The sequence below is a fragment of the Tamandua tetradactyla genome, chromosome 13 (genome assembly GCF_023851605.1).
Source record: "Tamandua tetradactyla isolate mTamTet1 chromosome 13, mTamTet1.pri, whole genome shotgun sequence".
NCBI classification, from domain to species: Eukaryota; Metazoa; Chordata; class Mammalia; order Pilosa; family Myrmecophagidae; genus Tamandua; species Tamandua tetradactyla.
In genome coordinates, this window is record NC_135339.1 from 19,533,466 (window position 1) to 19,548,380 (window position 14,915).

The 14,915-nt window shown below is 41.9% G+C and overlaps 1 protein-coding gene across 9 annotated transcripts in view; it reads left to right on the top strand.

The window, feature by feature from the left end:
• Positions 1 to 14,915, top strand: part of KCNMA1 (potassium calcium-activated channel subfamily M alpha 1) — a 767,272-nt gene that overhangs the window by 618,460 nt on the left and 133,897 nt on the right. For all 9 annotated transcript variants that reach the window (XM_077124801.1, XM_077124802.1, XM_077124800.1 and 6 more), the window contains 2 exons: positions 4,418 to 4,486; positions 13,679 to 13,765. In XM_077124801.1, coding sequence (XP_076980916.1) covers positions 4,418 to 4,486; positions 13,679 to 13,765 — 156 coding nt within the window. The remainder of the gene's footprint in view (positions 1 to 4,417; positions 4,487 to 13,678; positions 13,766 to 14,915) is intronic.

The following is a 14,915-nucleotide window of genomic DNA, read 5'->3' on the forward strand; positions in this document are numbered from 1 at the left end:
TTCATAATTATATACACCCTTCAAAACCTTCTTTGCCTAGACTTTTCTAGTTTACCACTTTATCTCTGGTCTGTTCTTCTAACAACCCATGAGATTCTGCTCCTCATTTATTCATGCATGATTCTAATTGGAATTTCTGGAGCACTTACTGTTCCTGCTTTGCAAAATGCCAAAGCATGCTTCCTGCAACTAGAGAACTTCAGTCTAGAGGGAGAAGAGACGAATGATGAGACCCACATCCTGTTTACTCTCTTTGTCCTGCTCTTTTCTACTGGGCCCTCAACAGGTACTGCACCTCTGCTGCAGCTTTGAGCCTGGGATCTTGATAATGACCAACAGTCTCCAGCAGGGCCTAACAAAAAATGTGTAATTTGACCTCTCAAAGGGCTAATCATAGTTCTACTTGTAGTGTAAACTGTGGTTTGTTACTCAGTATTTGTGTTTTTCCAACATTTAGAGGATTCCTGTTAAGGCAGGGATTCAAAAACTTAGAGGCCTGTAAGGAGCAGGCATTTAGCAGCAATGAGGGAGGAGAGAGGAGGTTTGAGACAATAGGGAGTGGTGGGGACTCTGGCAAACTGGAGCACACGTGTCCCATCCAGAGGAGGGAAGCACTTCACAGCTCCATTCCCTTGTAGCCATATGGGAAGATGGGTCAAGCATAACTATATCGTATTTTTCAAGGAGGTAAACCAAAAAGTCAGTTTTATATGAGATTTCCTGTTGGCATCGCATTCCAGTTTTAAAACACTGTGCCAGCCAAACAAAATACATCTGCCTGTTGGGCTTGTGGCCATCACTTCAGTTCCTCTGCTCTTAGGAGAAGCATCCATGTACCGCATTGGATCTGGAATATCAGAGACTTGATTTCTACTTTTGACTTGTCTACGTAAAAGCTGTTTGACCTTGAGGAAGTTACTTTCCCCTCCCTGAACCTCAGTTTGTCATCTGTATAAGAAGGACAGGACCAGCCTATCCTGAAGGGTGTATGTCTGAAAATCTGTGGCTGTGGCAGCATTTGTATACGTTCACTCTGTTCACATCACTTAGTGCCCCTCCTTTCCTGCCCCTTTGTCCAATGAGCAAAGGTTGTTTTGGTCAAGTGGCTTCTTAAAAGGAGGCTTCTGTAAGGTAGTGTGGAACCACCTTAGGCAGGTTTGGAGTTGAAAGTTATGAAGTTATAGATTTACAGCTGGGAGACGGTGGAGATCTGCTGGCCCACTCCCTACCCAGGAAACTGAGGCCCATAGAAGTGAAGGGACATGCACGAAGCCACTAGATTTTATTGACTTTCCTGCATTTTGGAGGTGCTTTTCTTTTTACATCTAGTTGGCAAATGGTATTGTAATAGCTCGGAAGGTATAATTCACCGTTACTGTGTGAACCATTTCCTCCCTTCTCACCAGTACTGTCAGACCTATTAAAGCAATTAAGATGCTTGATCATATGAACCACCGGAGTCCCAAATTGAAGTGGCTATTGCTCATTCTAGGATATCAGCACATTAGCCTTTCCATAATCCCTGCTAAGTTAAGACCAGCCTTTTGCTTGGTCTTTTGGTATTTAGCTACTATTTACATTAGAAAGTGGTTACTTAATTTGGTAATTTGGTTCGATAAACATCACATAAGCTATCTGATTTTTATGTATTTTCAAACAATTTAAGTTCCAGAAGTAACAGCCTCATAAAGGGTACATGTTAGCAGTGCTCCATGGGATATAAATTAAGGGCATTTTTCCAAAAGCTGTAGTTGGATATGTGGGTTGGTGTTTCAGCAAGCTGCCTAATCAGCACAAAGCCCAGGTCGTTAGAGTCTGTTGGCAGCAATCAGAAAACCTGCAAATCACCGGGAGAGCCCAGATATGCCTGGATGGAAGTGGTCCTTTGAAATCTGTCCATTGAAGGCAATGCTGGGGGACCAAGACCCCACATGTAGGAATGAGCAGTTGGCTCCATTCCCACTGGAGAACATGAGGTCTTCACTAATACCTTCTGAGAACACCTACATCTCATATCTAGCATATGTGATTATGCCACTTGTCTATTGACAAACAACCGAAGGCATCCCTTTCCACTTAGAATAAGCTGCAGGCTTCTTCCATGGCCAGTAAAGCCCAACATGATCTCACTCCCCTTGTCTCTCTCACTTCCTATGACTCTCGCCTTGGCTTACTAACCTCTAGCTACTTTGGCTTTATTGCTGGTCCTAAACAACCCAGTTCATTTCTGCCTCAGGACCTTTGTGCTTGCTGTTTCTACTTCATAGAAAGCCCTTTCTCCAGATCTTCTCGTTTCCAGTGTCTACTCAACATGCACTCTCTGCTCCAGCGTCCATCCCTCAGAAAGGCCCTCCTGGCCATCTCAGCTGAATCTCCCCTTCCCAGTCACTCTTTATCCTCTTAGATTGCTTTATTTTCATGGAGAACTTATCATCACCTGGAAAAGTATTATTTATTCACATGTATATTTACTTATTGCTCATCTCTCTCATATAAGATAGGCTTTACTAGGGGCAAAGACGTTGCATGTGCTGCCATGTCCTAATGGACACTATGGGATTTCTGAGCTTCTGTTTCACACTTATGAAATAGAGATAGCAATAGTAAGCCTGAATAACTAGGGTAATATCTCCCTATTAGGGATATCTTGAGGATTAAACGACACCACCTTGAAGGGCCCCAACCCATGACCCAACACCTACTGCCCTTTACAGTGCTGGAGCTAAATAGCCATCAACTCATTTCTCAATCCATCAGGCAGCCAATGTTTTACTATCAAAAAAGTACTCTTTTGGTATGCCAGGGTTGCTCTAAGAAATGCCATAGACAGGATGGCTGAAATAGTGGGAATTTACTGTCTCTCAGTCTTGGAGGTTAGGAGTCCAGCACAAAGATTTTCTCAGAAGCCTACAGTAATCCCGAACACAATCTCTGCCTCCAGCACATACACATTTGCCTCCGTCTCCTGCTACTCCGTGTCCAATTTCCTCTGTAAATAAGGACTCCGGTCATACTGGATTAAGGCCAACCCTGGTTTAGTTTGATCTCACCTTAACTAATAACATCTTCAAAGATCCTATGTACAAATGGCACATCTACAGTTCAAGTTGGGGCTTGAATTCGTGTTTGTGGGGAGCGTGATTCAATCTGTGACAGCTCTTAAAACATAAGTGATAACCCTCATTGTAGAAATTTGTTCTGTATATATATATGAGTATATAAATATACATACCTAAGTGTACCATGTTATTTGTATATTTGTATCATTTTACATATTATTTGTTGATCTCATATCTTGCAATGCTCTTCAAAAAGTCAGTCTGAGTGCTGCCTGAGACCATATCATACCATATTTTATATAGTCATTGCCCTATTGTCAGAAATTGAGATCATTTTTAGCTTTTTGTACTCAGTATAAATAACACAACCCTGAACATCTTTGTGCTTACATCTTTACTGCAGCTCTTATCGTTTTCTTAGAACTGCAATCTGTAGGCGGAAATCGTTTGTGTATTGAAATTCCCTTTCTCAGTAGTTCTATGATCAGCACCATGGGAAGTCCAAAGAAGTCCAAAATCCTTAAAGAAGTTACTCTGGCTGAGGAGACACAGTTCAGATGTATGAACTAGTAGGGAGCAGCCGCAGCCAGTATGACCTTCACTAAGGGATAAGTTACATGGTTGCAGGCAAACTGCTGAAGGAGTTGCGAGAATAGAAAACCAGGGGGGCATAGCAGCTGGGCCAGACCCACGTGGAAGGTATGGATTAGCCATGGGCCTGGGAGGGGTAGGTGGGAAGACGAGAGCCACCTTATAAGCAAATGCAGGACTGAGCCAGCGTCAGAGCATTCACGGCCGTGGCTGCAGTCAAGAGCTCCGGCCCACAGGGTGAGGCAGCTTGGATGGAGCTAGCAGTGCATGCTGTCTCCCGCGCTGGGCACTCCCACAGAGGCTAAGTGTTATTATTGTCATTCCCAGCACACGGGCCTGCTCGGAAGGACAGTTTGAGTCGTTTGTACCAAAAGACTGAGATGGATTCCAAATAACAGGTCCAGCTGCTCCAAATACTTCCCTCCCCCTGCAGTTAACATTTTACGACCCGACCAAGGAACTAATGAACCTGGCCCAGAATGCATCCCCAGGCGCAAATCCCTGCTTGGGGTCTGTGTCTAGACATCCAGCCCTGAGTGCAATTTGCACTTTGAACGCTCAGTGCCTCATCACCGGCTAGAAATCAGGTTTAAAGGGGGAAGATGGTGAGGTGCCACCCCGCCCCCTCCCGTTGGCACGGTGGCTGTGGAACCAGGGGCCCCTCCGATAATGACCACATTAGGAGATGGAGAGGCTGTGAGTTTGTTCATTATGTGGTCCTGGTCATTCCGAAGCCCTGACCGGGAGGTTTCTCCGTCTCGTTGCAGGCTGTGTTTTGTGAAGCTCAAGCTCCTAATGATAGCCATTGAGTACAAGTCCGCCAACCGGGAGAGCCGGTAAGTTCCCCGCGACCCGGCTGCCGGCCGGTACCTTGGATGGTGACAGTACGTGCCAGAAGCATTTCGTCCACTTCTTTCTTAAGCATTGTTGTTCTGACTAGGGCACATTTCAAGGTGTGTGTAACTGGACACCAGCCTTGCCTCCCAAGCCTTGCTGGGCGTTTGAAGGGTGTTTACTTTGGTGGGGAGAGAGGGAGTGACCTCCCAGCCTCCACCTGTCATGCCACCTTGGCGCGTTTTACTCTCTAAGCACAAAACCATGGCCTGACCCTATCGTAGGACGCTTTTTCACTGCTGCGAGCAAAGAGCGGGTGGACTCTGGCCTCCATGACAGCAGGCATGGGGCAGAGCCCTAATGGAAGACTCCAGACCGCCTGATAGCCAAATGACTACCACCTATTGTGCACCATATGTGCTGCTCCCATTGCAACCTAAATCCAGGTGGCAGAAGATCAGCTTCATGTAGGGTTATCCAGGAGAGTGAGGCTCGAAGGCAGGTGCTGTCTTTATTTATTTTGTGCTTAATTACGTGTAAATCAGACTGAGGAGGGACTGGGTCTGGCTGAAGTAGATAACACCCCAGTCAATGTGTGAGTTCACATGGGAAGGGGGGACGTATCCTCTTAGCAAGGCATCTGTTGGTGATGGACTGTAGGCATTGCAGACATACTGGAGATGATTATTGTTCCCCTATTCTTACCAATAGTTTTGGAAGAAAGAGAGCTCACTGAGATATGCCTGGGCCTTTGTCCTCTGAAAAGACACCCACAGTTCCTAGCTATAGTAAATAAGCCTTCCTGCAGATATATCTGGGTGTGGATATTTTCCAATTTAGGTCTTTGTGACTATCCTACACAATGAGGAGCATGCGGGACAAGACTAGAGGTTCTCTGCCTCCCACAATTGCTTAGGTTATTGCTCTGATCATTTCAGTTCTTATCATCTGGATGAATGGGCCAGTAAAGCCAGTTTTCCAAATGTACAGTCTGTGTCTCTAGGACCAAAACAAACAAACAAACAAAAAACACTGGATTGTATATAAGCCAATCCATTGTTTTCTGTAACCTTTAACCACCAGATCCGATTGCTCCCAAAGTCAATCTGATCACATGCTAAGCTGTTTGGAAAATCCAAATCAACCAAAAGAAAAGCAGTGGTAGATTTGGTGAACGTATGTAGGCCATGGCCGTAGCAGTTAATGAATATGTATATAGATAAACATTTTTCTCTTCTGCGTTGGTGAAGTGAAGAGTATTATCTGCAGAAAACTGCAGGCCCTGCCTATTTCCTGTTCAGCAGATAAACTGGAATTTGCTGGGATTAGTGTTTTTGCCAATACTCACCTGTGAAGGAGGAAATAGGTATCCTGGGTTTTTGCAAACGATATCCTTCATGCTGCCAAGTCAGTAAATCTTTGTGTAACTCGGTATTCTCCCTCTATCACTTTCATGCATCTCTCAAAAAGGTGTCATGATGTGGGTGATGCTGATGTGGATAGCGTTTTTCAACCATTCTGGAATAATTTCATGACAGGAGACTGCGCTCTGAGCCTTGACCCACGTCTCCCGCCTGCCACCTTTTGGTTAGGACGGCAGCCGTGGGAGAGTCAGGTCATTGATGGTTCCATCTGAATTTGCCATCATCTTTTTAAGCAAAATAACACACCCTTCCCTGAAGACAAAATCCTGTCTTTGATGGACTTTCTGATCGATTTGTAAATCTGAGATGTTTTCAACAAAGCCATATTTATAGATAGAGATTTTTAAATTTCCTTTTTCAGGAAAAGGTAAAAAAAAAAAAAAAAAGGCCTCACTTGGCTTTGGCTTTCTGTGTGCACTTGACAGCTTTAATCCTCAAACGCGGCTTGGTCTCACCGTGGAAGCACATTGGTTCTTGTGGAAAAAAGTGTTTTCGAGGGGATGTGGATCGTGCCTTTGAGAAAACACAGGGACTTACCAAACACAGTGTCCGTGTTCAAATAATCCATTATTTTAGCCTTCCTGAGATGATAATTTGAATTTTTCTTTAAAAAAAAAATGACCCGTGTCGTTTGCTGTCCCATTTTCTACCAGGTGTTTAAGTTTGGAGAACTCGGCTTCTCCTTTTCACTCCCTTGCCTTGAGCCTGTGTTAACTTTCTCCTTTGTTGTTGGTTTCACACCATATTACTGTTCTCATGCTTTTCTGAGAAACTTGTTTTTACATACATCCTTCAAATAATTTGAAACAAAGGTTTTATTTCTTCTTTCCTTATGGTGTCAGTCAATTTTATTGCTAAATTGTTTGATTTTAAATTCTTTTCTTGTCGTTTTGCAGAAGCCGAAAACGGTATGCACTCTTCGTTAACTTTCCTTCCAACTTCCACCCTCAGTCTTCATTCCTAACCACAGGACTAACCATTTGCCAAGAATTCAGGAAGAGAACACCTACTTCTTTGAATATATATATACACTCAACATATATATATATATATATAATCTCATTTCCTTGTCTAGTGTATATATATATAAATACATATATATATTTTTATATATGTACATTTATATATAAACCCCTCTCTAACTGGAGGACATAAACATTGAAAATAGCATATTGCTGTTCTTGTTTGATTTGTTGATTCTTTGATGACGCACTAACTTCTTTGCAGGAAACCTAAAAAAAGGAAAGGCACAGTCCTGTTTTCAGTCATGGCACCAATGATGGGAAGAGATGCTATTAGAGTTGAAAAGGAGGATGTTCCCCTGCAGCCCTGTGTCTGTTTCTGTATTGTCCTGATGTGTCCTTGGTGTTCTCCAGACTGTGATGCCATTTCGTCCGCATCCCGCATCCACATTCCCAGTGATCTTCTCTCTGTGTCCAGTTTCCAGTTTATAGAGCAGAATTCACATCCTTTTATCCACAAAGCAGAGACCAAGCCCTTACACTAACTTTTTTTTTTTAAATATACTTAATTTTGGTGATGACACTTTGACTACTTTATTTCCTGGGCAGTACTCAATAGAAACTTAGAACATTGCTCTTAAATTGCCAGATTATCACATTTGATTTACTGAATGAGTACTGTCGACTGAGACAAACTCATGGCTTTTTCTTAGTGTGTTTGAGCATACTTCTTAATATGAAGTATCTCAATTTTCACCATGCGACTTCACCTGTTTTGCTGCTGTTTTGTGTTGCACGAAGCATGACTAACCTCATCCATGGCATTTAAAAAAAAAAAACCCTTTGGGGTTAATAGTTGCAGCATAGTTTTTCAATAATGTGTTCTCTAAGACAGTATTGTTGAAAACATTCTACTGAAATGCCTACCTGTTCATCGTCTCAAGAGTTGATCTTCTCCATGTCATGCGTTTGTGTTTGTAACTGTGTTTGTGCGTGCGCGTGCGTGTATGTCGGTGCCCACATGTGTGTGTGTGTCTTTTTCTCCAGACCTCTTTCCAAAGTCAGATTCCTCTGTGATTCTTTGAGTAGATGTGTGAAGATAGAGGTGGCTTCCTGTCAGTTTGGTATTATCGACATGATCCAACTGCGAGAAGTTACTGCAACACTTTGTATCTTCAAAGGTCCACAGTGGTTGCACCTCTGCTGTTGGCTTTTGGCCTTTGAGTCCTTTTACCTTGTGGTGAAGGCATGTTGTGATGCAGGCATGTCTTGTCCTAAAGTATGGCAAAAGTGACATGGCTTGCTCCCAGAACCAAATATCCAGCATTCTCATTCCTAGATCAACTCTCTCTCCGCTAGTGCCACTTGACTAGTATTTTCCTTGCATGCAGATGTATTTCAGAATGCCATTTATAAAATTATTGAGATGGATTCAGGCTAAACAAGTCCTTGCCAGTATGGCCTGGTGGTGGTTGTTTGACAACCTGGGAGCAATCTTTATTACACTGTTTCTGTGTAAGTGAACCGGCTTAAGCACACTGACGCATGGATTATGTAACTGTCTCCTACATAAATCTATAAGTACATGTCTGTGTCTAGGTGTGTGAGACTCCAGTAGCAGGAAAATAAAGCCCAGAAAAAATGAAAAGTTCCAGAAAGGGGATAAGATTTGGGGTTTCTCTGGGCTCTGTCCTAACGTTGCCCACAAACTACAGTGCAGTTGTATTTCCTGAGAAGGGACACAATTGGTTTGAAGTCCCTTTTGACAGCTATTTTATATGACCTTCTGTGATCCAAGAGGCCACTTCATAGTGTCATGATACATCTGGGCACAACATAAACTGAAGTCTGAAATGGTTCTAATTTGCTTGCTCCAGTTAAGGAAATCCCATTAGCTTGTGAGACACAAATGTAATTATCCTGTTGTCAACTACAAACTACATTATCATGTAAGTGGTGATTTTTTTTAATTGCTTGGAGAATGGTACATTACACCTTCCAAAAATGGAGGAGAGAGGAGAGAGATTCACACCTATCTTATAAATCCATAATGGGCAAAAGTGTCCTTTATAAAATATGTTTCCGTTGAATCACCCATCATTGGTTGCTTCTCCAAACAGTACATACGTAGAATGATTGAGGAAGGAATGGCTACATGTTTCACAGTAGTTATGCATGAGTGGTTGCAAAAAAGGATAAATCATTTTCCCCCCATTATTCCCCAGTCTTCCAACCTGGCCCAGGTTCAGCAAGGGATACACAAAACAAAATATGATGCAGCTTCAGAGCTGATGGAACCTGGTGGGAAATATTTCCCTGTCGGACTGCCCCCTGCTAGCCAGTTCCTTGTAATTATGTTTTATGTTTAGGATCAAATATTTCAGTCCTCAGAGAGTATTGTTTTCAATATTGAAATCAATTGCTCCAGCTTCCCAAGCAGCTTTTTTTTTTTAATAAAGTAATATATTCATGTTTAATGCCTCTCGGAGATTGTTAGTTTTCATGTTATTTTTTGCTAGCACACCAGAAGATGTATGGTGTCCCCTGTGGTAGGCTGATGAGAATGGCAGGTTGGCCTCTGAAAGAACCTCAATGGCTACCTTTTCCCTATGAGAGGGGAAAAGGAGAATGTTTGAAATGGAAACGAAGACCTTGTGTTTTTCGTTAATTTAACAAATAGTTTAAAGGGGCCTATTATATGCAGGATGCTAAGCCTGCTATTATGAGAATCTCAAAGAAAAATTAAAAATAGCTAATTTTTTCCCACCCCTCTACTCAGTTAAGGGCTCTCTATGGAAAATATGTATGTATTTGGTCCATATAGTGGATGACGGGCTAAAGAATAAATCTAAATATAATAACAGTCTGAGAGCAAAAGAAAAAGAGCAGGTATCCTTGGGGAAGGTATCCCACCAGCCCTGTGCCTCCAGCTGTCACTGAATGTTTTCAGTTGGAATTAGCAAGGTCTTGGAACAAAGAGGATAATTTATATGTTACCTGAAACGAGGGGAAGCCCACCCCTGACAAGAAGATGTCCCTATTGGAATTCTGCTAGTTGATGGATGAGTTTTTTTTTTTCTTAAAGATTTTCTTGATTCTTCACATGGCACATCTTGAAGTTTATCTCTGATAAGCTACTGGATGAGACAAAGTAGGAGCCAGAAAACTGGTTTAAAGGGATCCACGCAAGAGAGAGTTTTGGCATTCATGAGAACCAAACAAACTTAACATTGGATATTCATTTAAAGAGACCAGGGATCTTTGGGAAGATTTACATATTCACATTATTCACATTAGGAGGTCAATAACAAATTCTAAAGGCAGTAGGTACTTTGCAGGAAAAAAAAAAAACAATGTTCCTTCTGACTGGGAACCTTATCTTTTTCCTGTCTTTAAGAAGAGGAAGATTAATACTTTCTTTAAACTTTCTAGATTTGGAATGCGGATAGAAGACATAATGTCTAAAATATGAAAACCAGTGATATATTTCCTCAAAGAATCTTTGAAACTTTGCACCCTTATGCAGGGATTGTTATATGTCATGGTCCCCTAAGAAGCAGGGCACATGCTTCTTTAAGTATCTCGCTGAATCCAGAACAACAGCCACCTTTATATAACTAGATGCCTTTCTCTTGTGCTCAAGAGCTGGGCTCATTCTTTGGATTCCCATCGGAAAGGCTGCCTTAGCCTTATCTGATTTCTGAGAATGGTGATATCTTAAATCTCACATAGAGATGATTTAACCCTCCTCACTTCTGCCCAAAGGGAACAGGAGGGCATCCTAGAATCACACATTCAGTTGTCATCAGAGATGCTCATAGGGCCTTATACAATGCACTTGATTCGACTGTGCAGCCAAGGGGCAATCCGGAGGAGCCGATCTCCAACTATTTGGGAGGGATAAAATATTTCTAATACTGCAATCAGTGAAAAGATCTTCCATGCTAATAGGTTACTTCCTGGATGGCTTACTAGTGCCAAGGACAAAATGGGGCTCTGTGATACCGTGAGATTAATTACCTCTTGTCTAGTTTTTGTAATCACCTAGCTTACTATAATTAATAGCTACTGTGTATTAAGACCTATCCTCTGCCAGTTGCTTAGTGCACAGACACACTTTAGTTCTCTTAGTGGCACTCAAAGGCAGTGACAGTTCACCCCATATTACAGGTGAAGGGTGAGGCTTGCTCTATGGGCTGGGGAGGCCAGCTTGCTTCACCAGTGTTGGCGGTGAACCTGAGATTTGAACACAAATGCACCTGACACCAGTACCTGCAACCTCTTTCACACTGCTTTGATTAAAGCAAGCTTGAAGGCTGTAATAAATTATCACATCCTGCAGTCTCTAGAATGCCAAACCCAAATTTTCCCCGTTAGGCAAACTCTTGTTCACAGTTGATAAAGAAGAGAGGAATGAAAGAAACTTTTCATTGATAGGAACCTTGCTATCACCGTGTTTCCTACAGTGACACAGTGGGCTCAATCATTGGAGTATAAATTAATGAAGCATATAATGTGAAAAGAGGAAAGAGGGCTCCATGACAGGCTTGTTTTGCACATATATGTCATCAAGACGTTGACGGATGTCAAATTTCCCTGTTGAATTCCATTGTTCAAATCATCACAGGGTTTTTTTCCCTATTCAGAAACCTTTCTTACATTGTTAGATGAATGCACGAAAAAAAATGTAGACTTCCAACTTGAAGGTGCTATCTCCTTTAGGCTACAAAAGTGCACGGAATTCTTCATGTGTGTACTTATGCACGATTCTGGAACACTGCAGTTCTTCAGCCTGTAACTTCATCTCACGTTGGGCATGGCATCTTGATAGGAAGCCTGCATTCCATTCCATGGGTCCAGCTGAAGGAAACCTCTGATGGTTCCATTGAAAATGAAGCATGTTTTTGGCTTTTTTTTCCCCAGTAATGAAAAAACATGTATTGAGCCCTCTTACATTATCCCATTTAGTCCTCTGAAGAAAGGCTTGTCATTATTTCCTCATCTTGTAGACGAGGGAAACTTTCGGGAGGTTTACTTACTTGCCCCAAGTCAGCAGCTTCTAAATGGCAGAGCTGGAGTTTGAACCCAATGTCTGATTGCACAGGCAAGGCATCTAAGAACTGCCTGCTGTAAAGGGGATAAGAAACTGCAAAATTCAGAATATGCTTTTCTGAATTGCTGTATTTAATTTGCCTTTTGAAAATGGAATGCATCTAAAGCATAGAAGCTTTAACCCTCCTCGTGATCACACGAAGACAGAAGGGTAGTTATACTCACATGGAGAGCTGGTAGAGGAATCAGATGGTGCTTGCACGGCACTGCTGCTGGTTGCATGCTGTGCTATTAGCCTGGCCTGCTGGGTTCTGATATGCGAGGAACCTCATAGCTGCCTGCAGTTCTGGGGCCGAACAGGCAAATCATCTAGGACTCTTGCCATTATTTAGTGTTAAAAACAGCGATAGTAGAGGTTTGATTTCCTTCTGTCAGGTTTTATTATGGGTAATAGTAGATGTTCTTGTGACCCCAGACCATTATTTTGCAATAATGATCTACTCAGACATCTCCCAACAGAACAGAAGTTCACCTGAGTCACTCCCGTATTGCTATACACATATTGCTTTGCTGGCTACAGCACTTTCTGGAACAATTTGTGCAGCAGGGAAAGATTACATGCTAATTACCACTCTCCGTTTTGATTGTTTTCCACTCTTGAGGACTTCCTTTAGCCTGATTCCAAACATCTAGTATTTTAAGCATAAGCTTTTCAGATCAAAGGACACTTCTGTTGTAACTGTTGCTGCACTTAGAGTCCCTAAATTCAGTATCCATTGAGCCCAAAGCCTCATCTCAGTATCTGTGTAATATATCCCTGTGTTCTGCTTTTGATCTTCAGCAAATTAAACTTGTTTGTTTCATCCATTTATTAGATTAGAATACATTTATCTCTTCTGTCAGTCCAAACACAAGTGGGTCAGCTCATCTATTTATACTACTTTGAAATAGGACAGCGTGGGTTTAGGCTCATATTTCCCTGCAGGGGAGATTGTCTTAGGGGTAATTTGAGTTTCTTTTCTAACCGTGCCTTGCTACAGTCAAGAAGGACCAGGCACACACCTCTTTCAAATGTCATCATACATTTTGTAAACAGCAGACTGAAATCATTAAGTACTTCCAAGTGGTGACATTTTCCTTTTTCACTGTTAGGGTGGATCTAATTCTTCCTATGTAACTTGTACATGGAATCTACCTCCATGTCCTTATGGATGTTTTGCAGATATCTGGTTCCTTCTGCATTGGTTGTGGGTGTCCTGTACCATTCCCTGAAGTAATATGTGGCGTGTATACACGTATGTTTCTGTATGCATATAGGGGTCCCATTACACTCTGTCCTCTAAAGAAAAATTGGTGTAGCAATAGCTTTATTAGATCAATAACACTGCAACATTGACCACCAGGTTCTAAGGAAATACATTATTAGAAACTGTGTTTTGGGATCAGCTGCCCAGAATTGTGGCCGGACTGCTCCATTATACAAACCCAGCCCTAAAAACCTAGGGACCTCGATTTGCTTTGATTTCCTCCACTGAGAGTCTCCCAACTTGAGAATCAACCAGTAGAACTTGATGATGGCATTTTCCAATTAAATGTGTGGGACAGTGGACATCAGGCTCTCAGCAGAATCTTTGGGGTGAGCGTTAGTCTAGTGGGCCCCCTATAAAATAAAATAATATGGCATAGTCTTTTAGGTTTTATTCAGAACACAACTTCACAAATGTGTCTTCTTTGTTTGTTTTTGTTCACTGAGCAGTATATTAATTAATCCTGGAAACCATCTTAAGATCCAAGAAGGTACTTTAGGATTTTTCATCGCAAGTGATGCCAAAGAAGTTAAAAGGTAAGAATGATTTATTTTCACCTGCTATCTTCTCTGGCCCAGCTAGGACGTCATCTTGACCTATTACAGAAGGCATTTTTCCAAGTGTACAGGGATCCATCCCCAAAACTTCATAACATATCGATGAGTATCAAATGGTGCCAAGTCTCAGGAACAGGAGATGGTACTCTCAGGTGCTCCCATGCCTCCTTTTCACTTAATCAATTCCATATCTTTGGGTAAGAAGAATAAAATTTTAGAACTAGGAGGGCCTATTTAGTGCTCATTTGCAAAAATGAGGAACTGAGGCCCAAAGAACAGATGTGACTTCTCAAGTTGGTCTTATTTCTTGATGATCCAAAACAATGTAACATGGGACAAGTGACTCCTTGTCTGGGCTGCATAATGTGATACTATCTGGGCAGATTTCCCCAAAAGTTGTCAGTTTTCTACTGTAGGTACCAGATTAACCCAAATGGATTTTCAAAAAGCTTGGATTACTTTCAGGTGAAATAATAAACCGGTGATACTTCTTTTAGGTAATTGAGACTCAATTATTATGCCTTTTTAGGTATAACCCAAGATTTCACTGGCCTCAGTGTTTTATGACACTTTTATTAGTATCTCTAACTGTTCAGGCAGCCTAGGGGATCATAATGCTCCTCGCAGTGCACCACGGGATGTTATTACATTAAGTTTTATCTTATAAACTTGGAAAAATTTACTAGCAGAAAATGTGACTCAAATGGTCATAGGGGTCACCGTGCTCAGCAATTAGGTTACATGAAGTCTTTAAAATGAATAATTCATTGTAAGAGTATATAGCTGATTACATAATCCTCTTTATAGTGTTCATTTGATGAGTTCCTACTCAGAACCAGGCACCTATGTTCTTTATTGTTACTCCTCAGAATTACCCTGTAAGGTAAGTTTCCTTAAACACTCAGGGCTTTGGCTTTCTCATCTGAAAAATTGAGATTAATGGTTTGCCCAAGGCCGAGTAGCATATAAACAAGTGGCAAAGCCTGATCTGGGACGGATCTTTCCTTTTCCAGAACCGAATGATGCTAGCACTGATACTTTTTTGCCAGGTCAAGTCCATGCCAGCACTGCCCTGGGTGCTAGCTGCTCCAGACCTGTTGACTCATTTAATACTCACAACAACCCTGAC